Source organism: Oratosquilla oratoria, chromosome 1 (assembly GCF_046742065.1).
Source record: "Oratosquilla oratoria isolate Oo_2021 chromosome 1, ASM4674206v1, whole genome shotgun sequence".
NCBI classification, from domain to species: domain Eukaryota; kingdom Metazoa; phylum Arthropoda; class Malacostraca; order Stomatopoda; family Squillidae; genus Oratosquilla; species Oratosquilla oratoria.
Genome location: NC_134777.1, coordinates 10,887,890 through 10,913,138, shown reverse-complemented (window position 1 = coordinate 10,913,138; position 25,249 = coordinate 10,887,890). Strand labels below are relative to the sequence as shown.

General features: G+C 41.9%; 1 protein-coding gene across 3 annotated transcripts in view; it reads left to right on the top strand.

Annotated features, from left to right (window-relative positions):
* The window catches only part of yata (N-terminal kinase-like protein yata), a 46,226-nt gene that overhangs the window by 987 nt on the left and 19,990 nt on the right, over nt 1–25,249 (top strand). For 2 of the 3 annotated variants that reach the window (XM_076196541.1, XM_076196528.1), the window contains exons 2-12: nt 2,080–2,220; nt 3,099–3,221; nt 4,203–4,420; nt 6,635–6,725; nt 10,898–11,079; nt 12,135–12,267; nt 12,401–12,622; nt 14,636–14,728; nt 20,598–20,791; nt 24,411–24,544; nt 25,095–25,118. In XM_076196541.1, the coding sequence (XP_076052656.1) occupies nt 2,080–2,220; nt 3,099–3,221; nt 4,203–4,420; nt 6,635–6,725; nt 10,898–11,079; nt 12,135–12,267; nt 12,401–12,622; nt 14,636–14,728; nt 20,598–20,791; nt 24,411–24,544; nt 25,095–25,118 (1,555 nt within the window). The remainder of the gene's footprint in view (nt 1–2,079; nt 2,221–3,098; nt 3,222–4,202; nt 4,421–6,634; nt 6,726–10,897; nt 11,080–12,134; nt 12,268–12,400; nt 12,623–14,635; nt 14,729–20,597; nt 20,792–24,410; nt 24,545–25,094; nt 25,119–25,249) is intronic. The other variant, XM_076196533.1, reaches the window with a different exon arrangement.

Here is a 25,249-nt window from a genome sequence, read left to right as displayed (position 1 = left end):
CAATATTGAAAGGTCAATGCAATAAAGGCAACTAAAATATATGATTATTTTTTATTATAATTATAATTTTCTTAATTAGTATTGTTTTTTATTTTAATTATTTTTATTGAGTATTATTTTTTTTTTTAAGGTTTCCTCTTTTTGGACTGCTGGTTTTAGTTAGATGATGGCTGTATTAGTGCATTAATGATTATAATGAGTATCACCAAAACTTGTGTGATATATTGAGTAATAATTGAATAAAGTCTAGATAGATAAGGAAGTGTGGTCAAACTTAAATATACTGTAATCCAAGGCCTGTGGAAGTATTTTCAGTATTTTGTTGGTGCCTTTCTATCCCTGGGGACAGTAGCAAGTCAAAGAAGCAGAGTCGTAGAGCTGATAAAGGAGAGATCGAAGGATGCTTTATCGTGTCATTGTCAGATACGCCGGCTAGACCGTAATTTTGCTCCAGTAGTCCGACTTCCACCAGCTGTGTCAATTTTTTGACTGTCCATTCTGGTCATTCTCCCTTCCTCTACCCTTCGCACTTCGGAGTTTGAGTTTCGAAGTTTCGTAGTTTTGAAGCTTCAGAGTTTCGAACTTCAATTACGCAAATTGGTGATACTCTCGCAAACCACTCGGTTTCTTCAAACTGTAATTGATATATTAGTTAATCAGTTGTTTATGTATTTGTATAATTCAGCCAAATTTTATGAGTCACAAGTGATCTGTGACAGTCATCCTCTCAATTCTATACAGAGTATTTTTATATCTGTGTTTACCTAGTTGTATCTTATGGAAAGGGGAGCTACACTCATGGGGTCCCATATCTGTAATCTTGCAGTATCTAAATTGCTCTTAAATTTGTGTATGGTTATAGCACACACTATTGTTTCATCTAATTTATTCCATACATCCACCACTCTGTGGGGGAAAGCTGTTCTTTTTCAGGTCTCTTCTATAACTGTCCTTTTTGAGCTTTCTTCCATGTCCCCTTGTATTTCTCTTATCCCAATTTTAGTAAATCTTCTGTCAAGGACTTCCATACCTCTCATGATTCTATAGATAGTCAACAAGTCACCTCCTTCTCTTCTTTGTTCCAGAGTTGGAAATTCCAGTTTTGACAATCTCTCTTCATATGACTGAAATTAAACTATGGATAGTAGTAGATAAATGGCTCTGTTCTTTTGAGTCAAGATTAGTCTCTGATCATAGAAGAATGATGAAGAACTAGGGATGTCAAGGAATTCTGTGATATTGACTTCATAGAATTTCTTCAATAATTACCTTACATGTGGCTTGATTGTACAAACCAAAGGATTCGTTCCCTATCAGAGTGGTAAGCAGCCCCAAGGCCCCTGGTTCAGGATCATATGTCAGATGACACCATGCTTCCTGGAGTGTACTACAGGCCAATCCAGTGACTTAGGAGCAGTGGGTCTTTTGAAGAAAGGCTTGGGGCAGTAAATTGATTGATTGGTGTGTACAGTAGGTTATCTAGGGAAAGGATAAGCACAGATTACAACTTCCTGTATGAATTGTACTTATGATAAAAGTTTTTGGTGCCATCTGTATGTCTAAAGGTTTAGTTGACTGTATTTTTCCATAATACATGATTTATTCCAGTAATAATGAATAAAATAAATAAGTAAATGTGTAGGTACCATGTATAGTTAAATAATAAACAAACAGGTAAATAGTAAATAATAATAAATTGACAGATAAATAATAATAAATGAAAATCAAGCAAATAATAATAAACAAACAGACAAATAATAACAAACAAATAATATAGAATAAATGGCAGTCATTACAGCATCTTGCTTAGGTGTTTATCATCTGTCATTCCTGCCATACTTGTAGCATTAATCTGTTAGTTCAGTGGATCTTCCCTGAGACTAATGTCAGTGCTGTATAAAAATTATGGAACGACATTAGCATATGCTACAATATAAATTTATTTTGACTTGAGTTTTGCACTGCTGGCCATGGTTAAAAGCTGAAGTTATTCATTATATGTACTTGTCTTCAGCTGGTGGGATAACAGACATTCTGAAGAAGAAGTGAACCATTAGTGAATATTCTTTAACCTTACAGAATGGTGGTGGAGATGTTAGTGTGTTTGTGTGCGAGGTGCGTGACGGAAACACAACTCATCTGGACGTGGCTCGTGCAGCCGTGAAAAGACTGAAGACGCTGCGACACCCAAGCATTCTTACTTTTGTGGACAGTCTCGAGGTAAGATATCACTGCTACAGTTTGTTATTGGTAGAACAAAGACTGAACATTCATGTTAGCAGTAATGGGCAGACAGTATTTAGAATGTCAGAAGGTATGGATTATGTGCTATTGAGGAAGAGGGGATAGCTTTGGAGAAGGTTGTGTTGAGTGGTGATGTGGAGATGAGTATTTGTGGCATTGAAAGATTTTTCTCTATTTGAGTCAGATATATCTGTAAGGTCAAAAGTGAAGTGTGTTCTGCAGCTATCTTTCCAGAGGTGTGGAGTTCAGCTTAAAGGATGTCTGGAAAAGGATGCTCGTTTATGTTAATGGTGGCTCATTTTAATAGTTGTTTGGTTATTTTTTTTTTTTTAATGTTCATTTGTTTTGTTTTTTATGTGTTCAGGTCATCCTTGTACTTTGTGAATTTACATATACATACATATACCAAAGGCTTTTTCCCCCCTTACAAGGGAGGTAGCCAAAAAACAAAGGCATAGAAACCACTCCCACCCATTCTATCCCCATCCACCCACCTCCCTCCTTTCCATCTTGGCTCCTCCTGGATGACGAGTCATTCCTCCATCTTGCCAACTACTTTGTGTCAGAAGCAGTGTCACAAGACACAGCACATCCACAGCAAGGTCACTTCATAAAATTGGCAACCCCCCCTCTCCGTCCCCTCATGAAGAAATGGAGAAGATGGGGAGAAATCCCTTTGGGCTGTGTCAATTTATTTTTCATACATACTCCCTCACCCCTCATCCCCCACCCACTCCCCCTCATGCATCACAGCATCACTCCCAACTCTCACACACACATGCTGGGTTTTAATACAAAAAAGCAAATATTTGTTGATGCCTCCTGCTACATTTTTTATTTTTGCTTTCTACCAGAGTGAGAAATTGGTATACCTGGTGACGGAATCTGTATCACCGTTGCTGACATGGCTCCAAGATGCATCCTTAACCCCAAAACACAAAGTCAATGCAATATCATGGGGTCTACTACAAGTTATGGTGAGTGTAGTGGAGCTACTTCAGAGTATTACCTGTCGTGTAGCCATCAATACAGGAACTTCTTTTGTTTTGACTAAGAACAAACAATTTATGGAGCTTAGGGGTTGGATTCTGGCCTGAAGATGGACTCGGTTATTCAGGATCTTCTTCAGTTTAGAGTTTGACCCTTGTCAACATGTGTGTGCTCATAGCTGGAACTAAATCCATTAAGCTTAGTACCATGTGGAAGGGGCTAACCCATAGAATATAATAATGCCTGTGTAGGTGTCATGAGGTGCGATTAGTGAGCACTGAAATGATTGGCTGGATTAAGAGAAGGTTAGATAAATTTATCAATGGGGATGATAGGTGGTAATGGACATGGATCTGCTTAGTGTAGACCTTATGGTCTCTTGCAGTCTTCTGCATTCTTATGTTCTTATGCTTCAACTTGGTCACCCTACTATAACCTCTTCCATACAATGATGCCAGTGTAGGGATCATAAGGCATGAGTGGATAGACGAGGATGCCAGCGTCAGCATCTTGATTATATTTATTTAGTATTTGTAGTTGAAAGACCCCCGTATTCTGTGAACTGGCTTGTGATCTTGTTTTCTATAGTTATTAATATATTCAGAGTGAAAGAGAATGAATAATAAAACTCTGACTTTATTTTTTATAATGTGAGTATTGTGATGCATCACCGAATTATCATACCTCAGGCATCTGGTGCTGTGTGCGAGAAATTTACTCGTATTGAAGAGGTTAATGTATATAGAGACCTTTGTCCTTATTAGTAATTTGCATGTATTCTTTGTAGTGCTCAACTTAAAATTTCATACTCAAAGTATTGAATTATAGTTGTCAAATATATTTTTGTCATATTTTGTTGATTACTCATTATTAGCTATTCCCAATAATTTGTTATCTTTTCTTTTTCACTTGCATTTTAATGAGAATAAATTCAGTTATTATGTATAATGTATTCTTTCTTACCACAGAAAGGTTTGAGCTTTCTGAACAACGATTGCAAATTGATACACTACAATGTGAGTGCATCCAGTGTATTTGTAACCAGTGGTGGGGAGTGGAAATTAGGAGGTGTGGAGTACACGAGCAGCGAGTCCAGTTTCTTCCCTGTCAAGATTGTTCCACAGTTAGATGTGTATGACCCACCAGAAAAACATGACCCCGCTAAAATGAGAGTGACAACCAAATGGTGGGTATTTTTTACCAAAGTATAAGAAAGGATGCATGAGGTGGAATGGGCAGGGGGATGGGGGGGGTGAGGTAGTATGTGTGAGCAAAATGTGACGCAGCCCGAAGGGATTTCTCCCCGTCTTCTCCTTTTATGCATGGGGGGATGGAGAGGGGAGTCGCCAATTTAATGAAGCGGCCTTGCTGTGGATGTGCTGTGTCTTGCAACACTGCTTCTGACCCAGGGCAGTGGACAAGGTGCAGGGATGACCCGTCATCCAGGAGGTGCTAAGATGAGAGGGAGGGGAGTGGAGTGTATTCAGGGATGGAATGGGTGGGAATGATTTTATGCCTTTTCCTTTTTGGCTACCTCCCTTGTAAGGGGGAAAAAGCCTTGGTATATGTATGTAGGGAAGGCTTATGGGAGGATCTTAAGAAATTGAGAGGATTAGGAGAGGAACAGAAGGAGTAATTGGTGAGGAACAGTGTGGATTTAGGACGGGTAGAGGTTGTGTAGATCAGATCTTTGTGGTAAGACAGATATGTGAGAAAGCTATAGGAAAGGGGAAGGATGTTTTTTGGGCTTTTATGGATCTGGAAAAGGCTTATGATAGGGTAGACAGAAAGGCACTATCGGAGGTTATGCAGATTTATAGGATAGGAGGAAAGCTTTTGGGAGCTGTCAAGAGTTTTTATGAGAGTAGTAGAGCATGTGTTAGGATTAGAAATGGAGAGAGTGAGTGGTTTGAAGTAAAGGTGGGACTTCGTCAAGGATGCGTTATGTCGCCCTGGCTGTTCAGCTTATACATGGATGGGGTGGTGCGAGAGGTGAATGCTAGGGTGGTGAGTCAGGGATTGGAGATGGTTAAAGAAAATGGAGAAAAGTGGGAGGTGAGCCAGCTGTTGTTTGCGGACGACACTGCGCTTGTGGCAGGGTCAGAGGAGGGATTGAGGAAGCTGGTGGCAGAGTTTGGGAGAGTATGTGATAGAAGAAAGCTAAAGATAAATGTGGGTAAAAGTAAGGTGATGAGATGTACAAGGGGTGAAAGTGGCAGTAGACTGGAAGTGAACATTAAGGGAGAGCGACTGGAGGAAGTGGATAGTTTTAGATACTTGGGTGCAAGTGTAGCAGGAAAAGGTGGAGTGAAGGTGGAGGTAGAATGTAGATTGAGAGAAGCGAGTAAATGCCTTGGTGGTTTAAAGAGTGTAATGAGGAATAGACATTTGGGAATGGATGCGAAGAGGAGACTGTATGAAGGAGTGATTGTGCCAACAGCACTGTATGGGGCAGAAACGTGGAACATAAGAGAGGAAGAGAGAAGGAGTTTGAATGTGTTTGAGATGAGGTGTCTAAGAAGTATGGTGGGGGTTACTAGACTGGATAGAGTGAGAAATGAGGAGGTGAGGAGGAAAACAGGGGTGAAAAAGGATTTGGGAGATAGGGTTGATGAAAGAATATTAGGATGGTTTGGACACATGGAAAGAATGAGTGAAGAAAGACTAGTAAAAGAGGTATGGAAGGCAGATGTGGAGGGAGTGAACATGAGGGGACGTCCTAGGATGAGGTGGATGGATGGGGTGAAGGGGGCTTTGGGGAAGAGGGGAATGTCTGTTGAGGAAGGAAGGGAGAGGACGGAAGACAGAGGTGAGTGGAGAATGGTTGTATATGGATGATGTTTTGACTGCATGAGGAGGAATGGGCGGGGGGGTGGGGTAGTATGTGTGAGTAAATTTTGACGCAGCCCAAAGGGATTTCCTCCCGTCCTCGCCTTATATGCAAAGGGGGACGGAGAGAGGGGGTCGCCGATTAAATGAAGCGGCCTTGCTGTGGATGTGCTGTGTCTTGCGACACTGCTTCTGACCCAGGGCGGTGGGCAGGGTGCAGGGATGACCCGTCATCCAGGAGGTGCTCAGATGAGAGGAAGGGTGGGAGGGGTGTGGAGTGTATTTGAGGATGAAATGGGTGGGAGTGTTTTTGTGCCTTTCCCTTTTTGGCTACCTCCCTTGGAAGGGGGAAAAAGCCTTGGTATATGTATGTATGTATATGTATGTATGTATAAGAAAGGAGCAACACATTTCCTTCAAGTGTCATACTTAGTTTCCAATTTGCTTATGATTTTACTCCTCTCTTGCACCACTTCAATCACTCTTGAGTAAAAGCTGTGTGTATGTGTGTTTTATATAAAGGTGTCTGAAAGTGCATATTTTAATAATGTGTATTTCTTTTTCTTTCAAGGTCTGCAGACATGTGGGGCTTTGGCTGTCTTATCTGGGAATCCTTTAATGGCCATCTGGACAAAAATACTTCCCTTAAGATGACTGCAAAGGTACGCATATGTATCATATTATTTCCTGTAACAAGTGATTTTGTTATGTGTAGCCATATCTGTAATGCATAATTTGTGCTGAGCTGTCCAAGTTACAGATGTATTTACTCTACAGTGAAATAAAAAAAATCTTTTTCACGTACCCCATTTGCATTCTGTGCCACAAAAAATCTTGAAAGTTTATAAAGGGTATGATTTCTTTGTACATGAAAGTGATCACTTAGCTAATTTGCAAATTCAGTTTGGTTTTATCATAATATGTGTAGTTTTTTAAGATCTGTTTTATGTATTAGGTAGAATGTAGATTGGGAGAAGCAAGTAAATGCCTTGGGGGGATTAAAAAGTGTAATGCGAAATAGACATTTAGGAATGGATGCTAAGAGGAGATTGTATGAAGGGGTGATTGTGCTGACAGCACTGTATGGGGCAGAAACATGGAAAATAAGAGGAAGAGTTTAAATGTGTTTGAGATGAAATGCCTGAGAAGTATGGTAGGGGTTACTAGGCTGAATAGAGTGAGAAATGAAGAGGTGAGGAGGAGAACAGGGGTGGTAAGGAAGTTGGGAGATAGGGTGGATGAAAGAGTATTGGGATGGTTTGGACACATGGAGAGAATGAGTGAAGAAAGATTGATAAAAGAAGTGTGAGAAGCAGAGGTGGATGGAGGGAACATGAGGGGACATCCTAGGATGAGATAGATGGATGGGGTAAAAGGGTATTGGGAAAGAGGGGAATGTCTGTTGAAGAAGGACAGGAGAGGACAGAAGATAGGGGTGAATGGAGAAGGGTTGTGTATGGATGATGCTGTGATGCATGGAAGGGAGTGGATGGGGGTAGGGGCTTTGGGAGTGGTTATGTGTGAACAATATTTTGACCCAGCCTGAAGGGATTTCTCCATGTTTCCTCTTTTTCTGCATGGGGGGGACAGAGAGGGAGGAATCACTGATTAAATGAAATGGCCTTGCTGTGGATGTGCTGTGTCTTGCTGCATTGCTTCTGACCCAGGCAATTGGGCGAGATACTGGGATGACCCGTCATCCAGGAGACAAGAAAAGAGGGAGGAAGTGGTGGTGGATGGGAGTGGAGTACATGGGGATGAAATGGGTGGGAATAGATTTATGTCTTTTGACTTTGGCTACATCTCTTGTAAGGCAGAAAAGACCATAGTATATGTATGTATGTATGTATTATACAACTCAGCATTGTACAAAAACTGCTAATTGAACCCACATTATAGGGGGTTTACCCATAAACTATAGATAAAAACGTTAACCCAGGAATGTGCAGAAACTTTATGATGGGCAGGTGCTCAGTATTGGAAAAGCACTTCATTATATAGATACATACATACATATACCAAGGCTTTTTCCCCCTTACAAGGGAGATAGGCAGAAAGGAAAAGGCATAAATTCATTCCCACCCATTCCATCCCTAAATACACTCCACTCCCCTCCACCCTCCCTCCCATCTTAGCACCTCCTGGATGACGGGTCATCCCTGCACCTTGTCCACTGCCCTGGGGCAGAAGCAGTGTCGCAAGACACAGCACATCCACAGCAAGGCCACTTCATTAAATCGGCGACCCCCCTCTCCGTCCCCCCATGCATAAAAGGAGAAGACAGGGAGAAATCCCTTTAGGCTGCGTCAAATTTTGCTCACACATACTCCCTCACCCCCCATTCCCCCACCCATTCCACCTCATGCATCACAACATCATCCATATACAACCATTCTCCATTCACCCCTGTCTTCTGTCCTCTCCCATCCTTCCTCAACAGACATTCCCCTCTTCCCCAAAGCCCCCTTCACCCCATCCATCCATCCATCTCATCCTAGGACGTTCCCTCATGTTCACTCCCTCCACATCTGCCTTCCATACCTCTTTTACCAGTCTTTCTTCACTCATTCTTTCCATGTTCCATATGTCCAAACCATCCTAATACTCTTTCATCAACCCTATCTCCCAACTCCCTTTCCACCCCTGTTCTCCTCCTCAGCTCCTCATTTCTCACTCTATCCAGCCTAGTAACCCCCATCATACTTCTCAGACACCTCATCTCAAACACATTCAAACTCCTCTCTTCCCCTCTTATGTTCCATGTTTCTGTTCCACACAGTGCTGTTGGCACAATCACTCCTTCATACCATCTCCTCTTAGCATCCATTCCCAAATGTCTATTCATCATTACACTTTTTAATCCACCAAGGCATTTACTCACTTCTCTCAATCTACATTCTACCTCCACCTTCACTCCACCTTTTCCTGCCACATTTGCACCCAAGTATCTAAAACTATCCACTTCCTCCAGTCACTCTCCCTTAATGCTCACTTCCAGTCTGCTCCCACTTTCACCCCTTGTACATCTCATCACCTTACTTTTACTCACATTCATCTTCAGCTCTCTGCTTTCACACACTCTCCCAAACTCTGTCACCAACTTCCTCAATCCCTCCTCTGATCCTGCCACAAGCGCAGTGTTGTCTGCAAACAACAGCTGGCTCACATCCCACTTTTCTCCATTTTCTTTAACCATCTCCAATCCCTGACTCACCACCCATGCATTTGCCTCTCACACCACCCCATCCATGTACAAGTTGAATAGCCAGGACGACAAAACACATCCCTGACGAAGTCCCACCTTTACCTCGAACCACTCACTCTCTCCATTTCTTATCCTGACACATGCTCTACTACTCTCGTAAAAACTCTTGACAGCTCCTAGAAGCTTTCCTCCTATTCCGTATATCTGCAAAACCTCCCATAGTGCCTTCCTGTCTACCCTGTCGTAAGCCTTTTCCAGATCCATAAAAGCCCAAAAAACATCCTTCCCCTTTCCTATAGCTTTCTCACATATCTGTCTTTCCACAAAAATCTGATCTACACAACCTCTACCTGTCCTAAATCCACACTGTTCCTCACCAATTACTCCCTCTGTTCCTCTCCTAATCCTCTCAATCAAGATCCTCCCATAAGCCTTCCCAACTACACTTAACCACTTCAGTACGGGACTTAAATCTCGCGGGCAGCAGCCAATGCCAGCCGTATGACATGTCGTAATAATACTCGCATCATAAAATATAGTCACCGCTTATATCGATCATTCTCTCTTTCACCCGCGAATTTTGAAAACCACAGAGAATGGGATTCAGGGCGCATTTGGGAGAATGTAAAAACACAGGGGCGACTACAATAAATATAATCAAGACGCCGATATGGCAGCGTCGCGAATCCACTTGCTCCTCATGACGCCTATGTGTGTGGCACCGTATGGAAGGGGTTAACAAGTTAATCCCTCTGAAATTACTACACTCACACTTGTCCCCTTTTCCCTTGTAAAGTGGAACTATACAGGCACTCCTCCAGTCCTCCGGCACTCAACCCTCTCTCCAGCAAACATTAAATAACCTCACCAGCCAGTCCACCATCACTGTACCTCCTTTTTTTAGACATTCTGCATGGCATCCATCCAGACCAGGTGCCTTACCTGCTTTCATCATCTTAACCCCTTCCATACGGTGCCGCATACGTAGGCGGCATGAGGAGCAAGTGGATACGCGAGGCTGCCATATCGGCGTCTTGATTATATTTATTGTTGTTGCCCCTACGTAATGACATACTCTCTAAACTGTCTTCATCACATTTTCTATGGTTATCAAAATTCACGGGTGAAAGAGAGAACGATTGATATAAGCGGTGACTATATTTTATGATGCGAGTATTATTACGACACATCGTACATCTGGCAGCTAATGCTGCCCGCGAGATTTTGGCCCGTACTGAAGAGGTTAACAACTGCCTTCACTTCATCCTTATTTCTCCTCCATTTTCCCCACTCATCACAGTCATTATATAGATATACAGTGTATTTTATAAGTGAGTATGCTTGCTTATTGAAACCAAAGGGTTATGCCTATTAGGGAACAGATCTCCCTTTAAAAATGGAGATATTATATAAATTTCAGAAGGGCATTTTTTGGGGCAAAATGACTTAGAGGCAGGTACTTGGACCAGTTTACCAATTACTGTGACAGGTTATTTTAGTTGTCAGTAATGTGAAGTGCTTTGCTGTATGCCTGTAATGATTTTCCTTAATATGCTTTTTTTCATCCCACCCTGGCACCTTGGTTTTGTACTGTTAACATGTTAACAAGTGTTATGTTCTGTTTTGCAGCTACCGAAAGTGTTGCTACCAACATATTGTGAGCTGGTGCATTCCAACCCGAACAGTCGCCCTAACCCAAAGGATGTCATTGAACAGTTGAGAAGACCAGGGCAGTTCTTCCACAATGACCTTATTGAAACCCTCATCTTTCTTGAAGAGATTCAGATCAAGGATTCCAATGAGAGACAAAAGTAGGTATAGTGTCAGACATTATTGAGAGATATTGAGGTGGTTATTGTCTGCATCAGCAGCAGGGTCACTTCATGCTGTGTAAATGAAGCATCCCTGCTGTGGATGTGCTGTGTCATGGTGCATTGGTTCTGACCTTAACAGTGACCTTAAGCTTAATAGATATAATGCAAGGAAGGGGCAGATGGGTAGATTGTGCTTTCCTGGACTTACAAAAGGTGTTTGATAAAGTACCACACAAAAGATTATTAAAAAAACTCAATACAACAGGAGATATACAAAGAAAGCTATTGAAATGGATGGAAGATTTCTTGCATGGAAGAGAAATGAAAGTGGTGCTCAGAGATAAAATTTCTACTTTGGAAGAAATGATAAGTGGAGTCCCACAGGGTTCAGTACTGGCTTCAATAATGTTTGTTATATATGTAAATGACATGGATGATGGTGTAGGATGTTACATGAACTTCTTTGCAGAGGACACAAAACTACTAAAGAAAGTAAGTATGGAAAAAGATTGTGAATCGCTACAGAGAGATCTGAACAACTGGGAATGGAGTCAGAAGTGAGAAGTGGACTTTAACATTAAGAAATGTAATATAATGGAATTTGGAAAAAGTAAAAAAAAATATCAGGACAGTATAAAATCAGTGCAAAGGAAGTAAAGACAATTGGTTCTGAAATGGACCTAGGAGTAATCATCATGAGACATATCCCCAGACAAACAGATAAAAAAATAGTTGGAGAAACCTACAATTTGTTAAGATCAATAAAGGTGGCTTTTAATTACTTTGATAATGCTGTGACCTTACATGCACATACATCCCCAACTCCCTGCCCACGAGAGTTGGAGTAACAACTCGCAGTGCAGTGATACTGAAATTATTTCAGCCCTGGGCGGGATTCGAACTCAGACCATTGTGGCAGTGGTTCCAAATGGTCTGTGCCATTGAGTATGTGTGTGTATATATATATTTTTTTTTTTTTTTTTTTTTTTCTTTTTTTTTTTTTCTTTTTTCTTTTTTCTTTTTTTAATCCCCTATGTGATATATCCTTATAGATTCTTCACTGACCTGGGGACCAAATTGGACAACATACCTGATTACATGAGTAAAAACAAGATCCTGCCTGCCGTCCTAAATGCCCACGAGTTCTCAAATGTTGGCTCAGTTGTCCTCACATCTTTATTCAAGGTATTGTTGTTTTAATTTGTTCATTCCTGTTGTAAGTAAGAATCGAGTTTGATTTTGAATGACTCAGTTGATGGGAAAGACTGTCATTTCTGGATATTGTCCACACAATTTTATTCTGTTTTATTTCTCGCAGATTGGAAAACTCCTAGATGAAGCAGATTACCAGCGACAGATCCTTCCATGTGTCATCAAATTGTTCTCTTCAAATGACCGAGCAACACGATTAAAACTTCTACAGCAGATGTCTTCCATTGGTGAACACATGAGCGCGCAAACGGTCAACGACCAAGTGTTTGCACCCCTTGCAACAGGATTCCTGGATACTAATCCTACCATCAGAGAGCACACTGTCAAGGTACATACATACATATATACATATATACATATACCAAGACTCTTTCACCCTTACAACAGAGGTAGCCAAAAAGAAAAAGGCACAAAATCATTCCCACCCATTCCATCCCTAAATACACTCCACTCCCCTCCACCCTCCCTCCCATCTTAGACTGTCAAGGTAAAAAGAGGAAAAAGACTATGAGGAAAGTGATGAAAGGTCTTGATGCTGAAGGGAAGGATAGGCAGAGGGTGTATTGTAAAGGGGAATGTGGGAAAAGGGAAGAGGCTGGGGGTGGTACATACATACATGTATACCAATGGCTTTTTCCCCCTTACAAGGGAAGTAGCCAAAGTCAAAGTCATAAATCCACTCCCACCCATCTCATCTCCAACATACTCCACTCCCATTCACCATCTGTTCCTCTTCCTTTTCTCGGCTCCTCCTGGTTGAGGATGGTAAAGGAAGCATAAATGAGTAAGAAGGATAATGAAAATAGGAACAAGGAAGGGAGAGTATTAGAGAAGGATTTTATATTATGACACTGATGACCAGTGCTTCTATCCTTAAGCAAAATGTTGTGCTGAAGAGATGAAATCATAGAGGTGATGAAGGAGAAATTTAAGGTGGATGGGAGTGGAGTATTTGGGGATGGAATGGGTGGGAGTGGATTTTATGCCTTTGTTTTTTGGCTACCTCCCTTGTAAGGGGGAAAAAGCCTTCGGTATATGTATGTATGTAACAAAAAAGGAATAGTAAAAGTTAAAAGTTATCAATATTCATCTTTGTGGGAAGATTACATTCAAACTTTAAATTACTGGACCTTTATTTAATGAATTTTGGATTAAACAGACTCCATCTGCTGCTGGAAATTTGTTTAGAAATGGATGTTTTGTCCAGTTGCTAATAGTCATTCTTCAGCAGCTGTGGGTGGGAGAAATTTATATCGATAATAGACATGAGAGGTTATAACTTATTTAGGGGAATGAAATTTCTGTTACGGTATTTGTTACAAAGTTGAAGATTGTGGTAATTGTTGGCGTATGATGGTAGTCATGGTGTTGGTAATCGTAGTTGTGGTGTTGGTAATTGTAGTGATATAGATAGTGTTAGTAGTGGATGTTATGATGTTGGTTTTGATAGTGGTTGATCTAGTAATCTGGATGATGTATCCATGGGATAGTGTGGGGAAAGATTAGGAAGGCTTAAAGTGTACCGAATGCTTGTGCATCCTTACTCTGTGTAATCAAAGTAGTTCTTGATTTGAATGACATGGTATGGACTCCCAGATGTATGATAATCTAATTGATAGATGCAGGTTTCTTGTGTGAATATGTTTTGACATTTATTACATTTGAGTTTGATGGTTTTTAACTTATTCAATACAAGTCAAATTCATGTGTGCAGCATCAGATGCCTGATGTACAATGATTCGATGATGCATCACAATACTCGCATTATAAAATATAAAGTTACAGATGTATTACCTGCTCTTTTTCACTCTGAATATTAATAACCACTGAAAATACGATCAGGCCAGTTCAGACTATGGAGGTCACTCAGCTACAACTACAAAATAGATATAATCAGGATGCCAATGCTGGCATTCTCACATGCCCACTTGTGCCTCATGATGCCTGCATAGGCATCATTGTATGGAAGGGGTTATTTAGAGGCAACATTTATTGTCAAACCATTCAATACCCTTACCTCTATATGGAATTGTAACATTGATGGGCTGGCACGTTGTCATATGAATGAGCTCAGGATATCTGTCAGCTTTAATTGTAATTACTCCACCTTTTCACTCGAGGAGAGCTGGTGGTCAGCACCTATATCCCTGCTCCTGCTGTTGTAAACTGGTGACATAGAAACAATTCAGCAAGAATACAGCATAAACAGCAGCCTTGTGTTTCTTTGTAGAGATCTGTGTAAAGACCAAAGGATAAATGCCAGCCACTGCTTTTGCTCAGGTTGTCTAATCTGTGAAATTTGAGGCATCAGTTATTATAATCATTGCTTTTTCTTTTTCAGTCCATAATGCATCTAGCACCAAAACTAAATTACAATAATCTAAATGTTGAAGTTATGAAGTATTTTGCAAGATTACAAGCCAAGGATGAACAAGTAAGTATTATCAAATAGTTTTCTTCCTATAATTTTGTGGGTTGGGTTTAAGTTGTGCATACAGATACATTTGTTGTTAGAACAGAGGCAGCAGCATACCAGCTGTGCAATAACAGGCTATTGATAAAAATGGGAGAGCATAATATCACTTGTTTAGTATTGTCTCAACCATAATAAGGGCTTCTATCTGTGGGGCCAATATTGCACCAAAAAAGTTTAATAATTGAAAAGATGGAGGTGAAATTTTAAGTAGAGTATCCCCAGTGGTAGGGGAGAAAGAAGACTGCCACATAATGTTCCCTCTTGAATTGTAAAAGGCAACTAAATTGGGACGGAGTATAGGACTAGGCATCCTACTCTCTGTAACCCCAACAGAACTGTATGGGGCAGAAACGTGGAACATAAGAGAAGAAGAGAGAAGGAGTTTGAATGTGTTTGAGATGAGGTGTCTGAGAAGTATGGTGGGGGTTACTAGGCTAGATAGAGTGAGAAATGAGGAGGTGAGGAGGAGAACAGGGGTGGAAAAGGATTTGGGAGATAGGGTTGATGAAAGAATATTAGGATGGTTTGGACACATGGAAAGAATGAGTGAAGAAAGACTAGTAAAAGAGGTATGGAAGGCAGATGTGGAGGGAGTGAACATGAGGGGACGTCTTAGGATGAGGTGGATGGATGGGGTGAAGGGGGCTTTGGGGAAGAGGGGAATGTCTGTTGAGGAAGGAAGGGAGAGGACGGAAGACAGAGGTGAGTGGAGAATGGTTGTATATGGATGATGTTGTGACTGCATGAGGAGGAATGGGCGGGGGGGTGGGGGTGGGGTAGTATGTGTGAGTAAATTTTGACGCAGCCCGAAGGGATTTCTCCCCGTCCTCTCCTTATATGCAAAGGGGGACGGAGAGGGGGGGTCGCCGATTAAATGAAGCGGCCTTGCTGTGGATGTACTGTGTCTTGCGACACTGCTTCTGACCCAGGGCGGTGGGCAGGGTGCAGGGATGACCCGTCATCCAGGAGGTGCTCAGATGAGAGGAAGGGTGGGAGGGGTGTGGAGTGTATTTAGGGATGAAATGGGTGGGAGTGTTTTTATACCTTTCCCTTTTTGGCTACCTCCCTTGGAAGGGGGAAAAAGCCTTGGTATATGTATGTTGAATTGTAAAAGGCAACTAAATTGGGACGGAGTATAGGACTAGGCATCCTACTCTCTGTAACCCCAATGGGACATTCCTAAAAAAAGCAAAGGCTGAAGAGGGTGTGGGAGGAGTTTTCCAACCAGAACCCTAAGGTTTAGGTCTATTGATACGCATGGGTGTGGTACAGATGAGAGTAAAAGGGAAGAGATAGGTTGTATGTTTGTGAGAAGAAAGGTGGATGTGTTGACACTGAGTGAATCTAAGTTGAAAGGGAGGGGCAAGTATGAGTTTAGGAGTGTAGTTGGGAGGGTGTCAGGAATGAAGAGAGGGCAAGGGGGAGAAGGGGTGGCTATAAGTGAAGAGGTAGGTAAGTGTGTGGTGGAGTGGAAGGAGGTTTCTTCAAGGTGAATGTGGATTAAGGTGAAATTGGGAAGGGAAATGTGGGTCTTTGTAAGTGCATATGGGCCTGGTAGTGAGAAGAGTGTAGAGGAAAGGGGGCTCTTTGAATAGTCTTAAATGAGTGTATAGAGTATTTAGGGAGAAAAGTCAGTGAAGTGGTATTGGGAGATCTCAATGCTAGAGTAGGAGATGAACCAATAGATGGAGAGGTTGTAAAGTGTGGAGTGTCAGGAATAAGTCATAGTGGAGAATCGATGGTGATGTGTCTAAGAGATGATGATACCTAACACAGTGTTTAGGAAGAAAGTACATACATACATACATATACCAAGGCTTTTTTCCCCTTACCAGGGGGGTAGCCAAAAAGAAAAAGGCATAAAATCATTCCCACCTATTCCATCCATGAATACACTCCACACCCATCCACCCTCCCTCTTATCTTAGCACCTTCCGAATGACGGGTCATCCCTGCACCTTGTCAACTGCCATGGGTCAGAAGCAGTGTCGCAAGACACAGCACATCCACAGCAAGGCCGCTTCATTAAATCGGCGACCCCCCTCTCCGTCCCCCCATTGCATAAAATGAGAGGACGGGGAGAAATCCCTTCGGGCTGCGTCAAATTTTGCTCACACATAGTACCTCACCCCCCATCCACCCGCCCATTCCACCTCATGCTATCACAACATCATCCATATACAACCATTCTCCATTCACCCCTGTCTTCTGTCCTATCCCGTCCTTCCTCAACAGACATTCCCCTCTTCCCCAAAGCCCCCTTCACCCCATCCATCCACCTCATCCTAGGACGTCCCCTCATGTTCACTCCCTCCACATCTGCCTTCCACACCTCTTTTACTAGTCTTTCTTCACTCATTCTTTCCATGTGTCCAAACCATCCTAATATTCTTTCATCAACTCTATCTCCCAGCTCCCTTTCCACCCCTGTTCTCCTCCTCACCTCATTTCTCACTCTAGCCTAGTAACCCCCATCATACTTCTCAGATACCTCATCTCAAACACATTCAAACTCCTCTCTTCTTCTCTTATGTTCCATGTATCTGCCCCATACAGTGCTGTTGGCACAATCACTCCTTCATACAGTCTCCTCTTAGCATCCTTTCCCAAATGTCTATTCCTCATTACACTCTTTAATCCACCAAGGCATTTACTCGCTTCTCTCAATCTACATTCTACCTCCACTTTCACTCCACCTTTCCCTGCCACATTTGCACCCAAGTATCTAAAACTATCCACTTCCTCCAGTCGCTCTCCCTTAATGCTCACTTCCAGTCTACTGCCACTTTCACCCCTTGTACATCTCATCACCTTACTTTTACCCACATTTATCTTTAGCTTTCTTCTATCACATACTCTGCCACCAACTTCCTCAATCCCTCCTCCGATCCTGCCACAAGCGCAGTGTCGTCCGCAAACAACAGCTGGCTCACCTCCCACTTTTCTCTATAAAGCATAATTACACATGGGAGAGAGTGGTGGATGGAAGGGTGGTAGACAGGGCTTTAATGGACTATATAGTGGTATTCAGGAGAAGAGTAGGAAGAGTTTTGGATGCACAGGTTCTTAGGGGAGAGAGTCGGGGATTATCAGAATTTTTTGTGGAAGGTAAGTTTAGAGTGGAGGATAGAGAGAGGAAAAGGACAAAAGGTAGGAAGGTGCTCAGAACAAACTGTTTGAATAAGAAGGAAAAGGAGTACTAAAATCTGAGAGAAGTGTGGGGGATGGTGAAGGATAGAGTGGAAATGTGTGTGGAAGAGGAATGGGGGTGTTTCAAAGAGGAAGTGACAAGGTGTGTGAGGATGGTGTGTGGAACAAGAAGGATGAGAGGGAGTAGCTGGAAGGGTATTGAGTGGTGGGATGAAGTGAAGAAGGTAGTAGAAAAAAAGAAACGAGCATTCAGGGACTAAATGATCTTCATTAATTTCTTCCCCATTCCACTCAATATTATACTGGATAATAAATCCTAATGTTCACAGAATAGTCCCATGACTGACAGTTAATGTTGCTAATGCTCACAGCAACATGGGTGATGACAACACCAGAAGGTAACTTAATAATTTGGGACAAAACTTATGTTTGGACCAATATACGAGTCAAGTCAATTATAGGAACAACAACTAATATAAGTTCTTGTAGGATAAGAGAAAAGTATGAGAAGCATGGGGGGGATGGAGAGGGGGGTCGCCGATTTAATGAAGCGGCCTTGCTGTGGATGTGCTGTGTCTTGCGACACTGCTTCTGACCCAGGGCAGTGGACAAGGTGCAGGGATGACCCGTCATCCGGGAGGTGCTAAGATAAGAGGGAGGGTGGAGGGGTGTGGAGTGTATTCAGGGATGGAATGGGTGGAAATGATTTTATGCCTTTTCCTTTTTGGCTACCTCCCTTGTAAGGGGGAAAAAGCCTTGGTATATGATGTATGATAAAAAAAAAAGAGAAGCAATTAAAAGATACATGTAGATATGTATATTTTACTTTGTCTCTCTTTCAAAGGAGGCAGAAAGGAGAGCAGAAGTAAAATAGGGGAGGAGTATGGCAGAAAATTTTGAAAACGAATAGAAAATGTTTTGGAAGGAAATTGAGAGAGGAAGGGGAGGTGAATCAGTTAGGGAAGAAAAGGTAAAAGGTACGGATGGACAGTTCTTGACGGAAAGATAGGCATTAACGGGAAGGTGGGTGGACTATTTTAGAGAGCTGTAGAATCTGGAGGAGGTTAGGAAGGGATTGGTGGTAGCAGTGGGAGACACTAAGAAACACATGGGAGAGGAAAGTGGCTGAGAAATGAGGAAAGATGAGGTGTAAGTAGCTCTGAAAATTATGAGAAGAGTTTAGGCTCCGGGATGTCATGTGGAGTGTTTGAAGAAGGGAGGTACAGTAACAGTGGACTAGCTGGTGGTGTTTAATGTATGTCTAAAGTAGAAGACGGGGAGAAATCCCTTTGGGCTGTGTCAGTTTATTTCTCACATATACTCCCTCACCCCCCATCCCCCACCCACTCCACCTCATGCATCACAGCATCATCCATACACAACCACTTTCCATTCACCCCTATCTTCTGTCCTCTCCCATCCTTCCTCAACTGACATTCCCCTCTTTCCCAATGCCCCATTTACCCCATCCATTCATCTCATCCTAGGTTGACCCCTCATGTTCACTTCTTCCACCTCTGCCTTCCACACCTCTTTTACTAGTCTTTCTTCACTCATTCTTTCCATGTGTCCAAACCATCCCAATACTCTTTCATCAACCCTATTTCCCAACTCCTTTCCACCCCCATTCTCCTCACCTCCTCATTTCTTACTCTATCCAGCCTAGCAACCCCTATCATACTTCTCGGACACCTCATCTCAAACACATTCAAACTCCTCCTCTCTTCCTCTTGTATGTTCCATGTTTCTACCCCATACAGTGCTGTTGGCACAATCACACGTGCACTATTCAAGATTTTAAGAAAAAACTTGATGCTGAAAGATACAAAGTTGGGTCACCATGAGCATAGCTCCCTTCTCGTATAATACAACTAGGTAAATGTAATCTCCTCTTAGCATCCATTCCCAAATGTCTTTCTCATTACACTTTTTAATCCCCCAAAGCATTTACTTGCTTCTTTCAATCTACATTCTACCTCCACCCCCATTCCTCCCTTTCCTGCCACATTTGCACCCAAGTATCTAAAACTATCCACTTCCTCCAGTCTCTCTCTCTTAATACTCACATCCAGTCTGCTGCCATTTCCTACCCTTGTATATCTCATCGAAAGGAGGAAGTTGAAGATAAATGTGGGTAAAAGTAAGGTGATTAAATTAAACTTAATATGCTCAGAGTGGCTGCTGTCATAGAATTCACGCAACTAAAGGAAAAGTCCATCATTTCTAATACATGGGCCTCATCAAAACCCTGTTCACATTATATCTCCCATCTTGGCATCTTAGAGATGAAGAGTCACTCTGTACCTCTCCATCTCCTTGCCACCATGGGGGTTAAGTGCATTGCATTGAGGCACAATTTGTCTTTCATAGACATCAGCTGAAGCTGGTTTGTGCTCACAGCTTCAGTGTATGGCATGGAACATGTATGTCCCCAGAACAAGACCAAAATGTTGACTAATATTTAGCCACTGACTGTTGCCACCTTGCTAGGTGCTGCAGAATTCCAGAAAAGTGGATTTGGCTATAAATTAATAATTTCATTCATTTTGCCCTCTGTTGTAGTGTTTTGTTCCCTTTCTTCCCTAGCGTTTCCTTAACTTTAGAACATGCTGGCCTTCCCACCTCATCCCATGAACTAAGCTCATAGTTTAACTTCTTCCCCATCTTTGGTTCCCAGGGTGGCATCCGAACTAATACAACCGTGTGCCTTGGCAAAATAGCATCGTACTTGCACCCTGAAACACGCCAAAAGTGCCTCATATCCGCTTTCACCAGAGCCATGCGTGATCCCTTCCCCCCTGCAAGGACAGCAGGTATTATGGCACTTGCAGGAACCCAGCAGTATTATCCACTCTCTGATGCAGCTACAAGGTAGGTGAAAAGAGTTGTAAGGTTGTTGTTGTTGTCGTTCCCTAGACTGTCTGTCCGAGCAGTCCCGTCTCCCCAAGGAAGGCCACAGCCGAAACTGGGTTTTCCCACAAATCCTTTATAGAGTGTATGTTGTGTTGTTTGCGTGCATGATTGTGTATAATGCAGTCTTCCATTATGTGTTGTATGGTATGGGGTGAAGTGTTACATCCTGGGCAGCTGTTCACAACATGGTCGTCCAGCCTCTTCTGGTAGCTTAGAAGTGCTGGGTGGTGAGACACACCACAACACCCTTCAAATCATACAAAACAAAGCCCTAAAAACAATTACAGGCTGCACAAATACATCACCTACAGACCATTTACACCATGAAACAAAAGTCCTCAAAGTCAAGGACCACCTCGACATGAGAGGCACACAAACACTTGCTGCAGCCACCACAAACACATCACACCCGCTACACTACATAGCAGAACACCCACACACACCAAGAAACATTAAAACCACACCCAAAGACCTTTATTACGCACAGATACTCTCTTCTCTTCCTCCACAACCACCAAATACCAGCCTCCGGAAACATATTCATAATCATATCACTCACCGCTCCATTAACACACTGAAAGACAACACACTGCTGCATGCCAGACCCCCTGATATCCACCCTTCTGAATCCTCTCTCCCACGAAAGGACAGAGTCCACTTGGCCAGACTGCGATGCGGTCACCACCCAGAGTTGTAAGGTAGAGCATGCTTGCTCCAGTGAGTTTATTCTAAAGGTGAGTGCAAATAGTCTGAACACTAGAAAGGTACAGGGAAGAAGTTTCACTACCATACCATTTCAGACTTAATGCTTATACTGTTAAATAATTTTACTGCTAAGCAATTTCTTTCAAGTTATTGTTCATATAATTGATAGATAATTCATATGTTGGTCCAAAAGTAAGTTTTGTCCCAGATTATTAAGCTACCTTCTGGTGGCAATGTTGTCATCACCCATGTTGTTGTGAACATCAGTAACATTAGCTGTTAGTCATGGAACTACTTTGTGAACATTAGGATTTATTATCCAGTATGATATTGAGCAGAATAGGGAAGTAACTGATGAAGAACATTGTAGGGTTAGGAGAGAAGGAGGATGCATAGATCAAAGTGCTTGTAATAAGATATTTAAGGAGATTTATCAAAAGGTAAAGGTATTTTTTGGGCTTTTATGGACTTGGAGGTGTATGACAGGGTTGATAGAGAGGCATTTTAGAGTGTATTTTGGATGTATGGGATAGAGTGAAGTCTGTTGAAGGTGGTAAAGAGTTTTAACGTGAGTAATGGGGCATATGTGTAGGTTGGGAATGGAGAAAGCAAATGGTTCAAGATGAATGTAGGGCTATATCATAGTTGCATGTTGTCATCATGGTTCTTCAACGTATACATTTGGATGGAGCATTAACCTCCTCCATATAATGACGTCAATGTAGGCATCATGAGGCTGAAAGACCCCTGTATTCTGTGAACTGGCTTGTGATAGTGTTTTCTGTAGTTATTGATATATTTAGAGTGAAAGAGAATGAATAACAAAGCTCCAACTTTATATTTTGTAATGCATTTGATGCTGCGTGCAGAAATTTGACACGTATTGAAGAGTTTAAGGAGGTAATCATGAGAGTGCTAGGATGTTTGAGGCTGGAGAGACACGAGAAGTGAGCAAGTGTTGTTTGCAGATGACACTTCTTGAGGCTGATTTAATGAGACCTTAGCAGTTGAATTTGAAAGGAGAAAGATGAAAGTAAATGTGACAAAAGTAAAGGGATGGAACATACAAAAGTGGCAGATGGGATGTGAGTGTGAAAGGTGAAAGGCTGGAGGAAGTGGAGAGTTTAAAGATTTTTGGATCACATCAGGCAGTGAACAGAGGAGTGGTTGGGGATGTCAATTATAGAATAAAAGAATGAGGGTAAACTAACTGGCTGTCAGGCCCTAATATGGAAGTACTGTGCTTTGCAGAAACATGGAACATAAGAGAGGAAGAGAGAAGGAGTTTGAATGTGTTTGAGATGAAATGTCTGAGAAGTATGATAGGGGTTACTAGGCTAGATAGAGTGAGAAATGAGGAGGTGAGGAGGAGAATAGGGGTGGAAAGGGAGCTGGGAGATAGGGTTGATGAAAGAGTATTGGGATGGCTTGGACACATGGAAAGAATGAGTGAAGAAAGATTAGTAAAAGAAGTGTTGAAGGCAGAGGTGGAAGGAGTGAATATGAGGGGGTGTCCTAGGACGAGATGGATGGATGGGGTGAAAGAGGCATTACAAAAGAGAGGAATGTCTGTTGAGGAAGGATGGGAGAGGACAGAAGATAGGGGTGAATGGAGAAGGGTTGTGTATGGATGATGCTGTGATGCATGAGGGGAAATAGGTGGGGGATGGGGGGTGAGGAAGTATGTATGAGAAAAACTTGACGCAGCCCAAAGGGATTTTTCCCTGTCCTCTCCTTTTCTGCATGGGGGGAACGGAGAGGGGGGGTCGCCGAATTTATGAAGCGGCCTTGCTGTGGATGTGCTGTGTCTTACGACACTGCTTCTGACCCAGGGCAGTGGACAGGATGCAGGGATGACCCATCATCCAGGAGGTGCCAAGAAAAGAGAGAGGGAGGAGGGTGGAGGGGAGTGGAATATATAGGAAATGAAATGGGTGGGAGTGGTTTCTATGCCTTTTTCTTTTTGGCTACCCCCCTGTGTAAGGGGGAAAAAGCCTTTGGTATATGTATGTATGTACTGTGTTTTGCAACATTGTCTTCAAACTTAACCACATCATTACCAGTCAAATTCTTGTGCATAGCATCGGATGTCAGATGTACAATGATGCATCATAATACTCTATTCATATACTGAAGGCTTTTTTCCACATACAAGGGAGGTAGCCATCATAATACTCACTTTATGAAATATAAGGTCACTGCTGATTTACTCATTCTCTTTTGCTTTGAATAAAGATAAACACAGATAATGCAATCAAGCCAGTTCAAAGAATTCAGGGGTCACTCAGCTAAACTACAAAATAAATGTAATCAGGATGCCAACACCGGCATCCTCATATACCCATTCGTGCCTCGTGATGCCTATGTAGGCGCAGAGCTGGGCATGTTCCTTGGTACGTTCCTCAGTGTGTTCTGCTTTAGTTTGGCTGCGGTCAGCGCTCCCAAACTATTAAAGCAATATAGGTGCTGGTATAGTTTGTGGCCTATCTTTTGGATGTGGCTTACCTTTTGGATGTGGCCTATGAAATTTTTCTTTGGTATAGTATGTGGCCTACTGGACTTTTATTTCAGTATGAGAGCACTAACCATGGCCAAACTAAAGTGGAACGCATTGAGAAATGTACCTAGGAACACACCGAGGAATGAGCCCAGCTCTGTGTAGACATCACCATATGGAAGAGGATAACAGTGTGGTGGGGTGTTGAGATGAGAGGGGCATTAAATTAAATTTGATGTACATGAAGTGGGTGTGTGCTTTGAATCATCCATCCCATTTACAAAAGGAGAAAGGGCTTTGAGTATATATTTGTGATTGGCTGGATTAACAGAAATCCACCAACAGATTATTTTGTTTTTTCTTTTCCTGTAACAGAGTGTTGCCAGCACTTAGTCAGTTGACCCTTGACCCAGAGAAGTCTGTAAGGGATGCAGCTTTCAGGGTCATCAAAGGCTTCCTGAGCAAACTAGAGAAAGTTTCAGAAGACCCATCTTTGAAGGAGGAAATGGGTAAGTGGGGAATATGTTCGTACAAGAGGAGGCTAAGGACATCCTGCATTGGTAGTTTAAAGGACATATGGCAAAATGTTTAATAACCAATGTATGGAATTGAGTTATGAAATTAGTCATTTAGAAGGCAAAATCTTTTGTAATATAGTATTTTTGTATTTTTGGAATATTACTTTGCACCTTTGTAAACATTCATTTTGTTTTGCAATTGGGTTTGTGAACAGACGTACTCATGTGATGACATTAAAAAAATCTATTCAGGAGATTTAATTTATATAGTTATTTATTTATTTAATTACTTGCTTATTTATTTAGTTATTCATCTCTCTGCATGACATAGTTAAGCTTCATATGCATAATTTTTTTTTTACCTTGCCCATGAGAATTGGCACCAAGTATTGTCATAGTTTAAGACTTTTTATTTCTTCTTTTAACTTACACTTTGCTACTAGAACTCACCGAATTCTAGTCATGCAACTTTTTTCATATAAAATGGAATGTTTTGGAGGCTTTTCTTTTGGTATGTACATACATTTATCTTTTTCAACAGTTGACCCTAGTGTCTTGATATTTGGTAAGCATCATGACCTGCCTTGCTGTCTTGTTGACTTAGATACAATAGATAGAGTAGATAAAGACAATATACTATTTTCAAGGATGATAAAAACTCTTTCAACAAGAGTAGTTCTCGTTTGTGTCTGAATA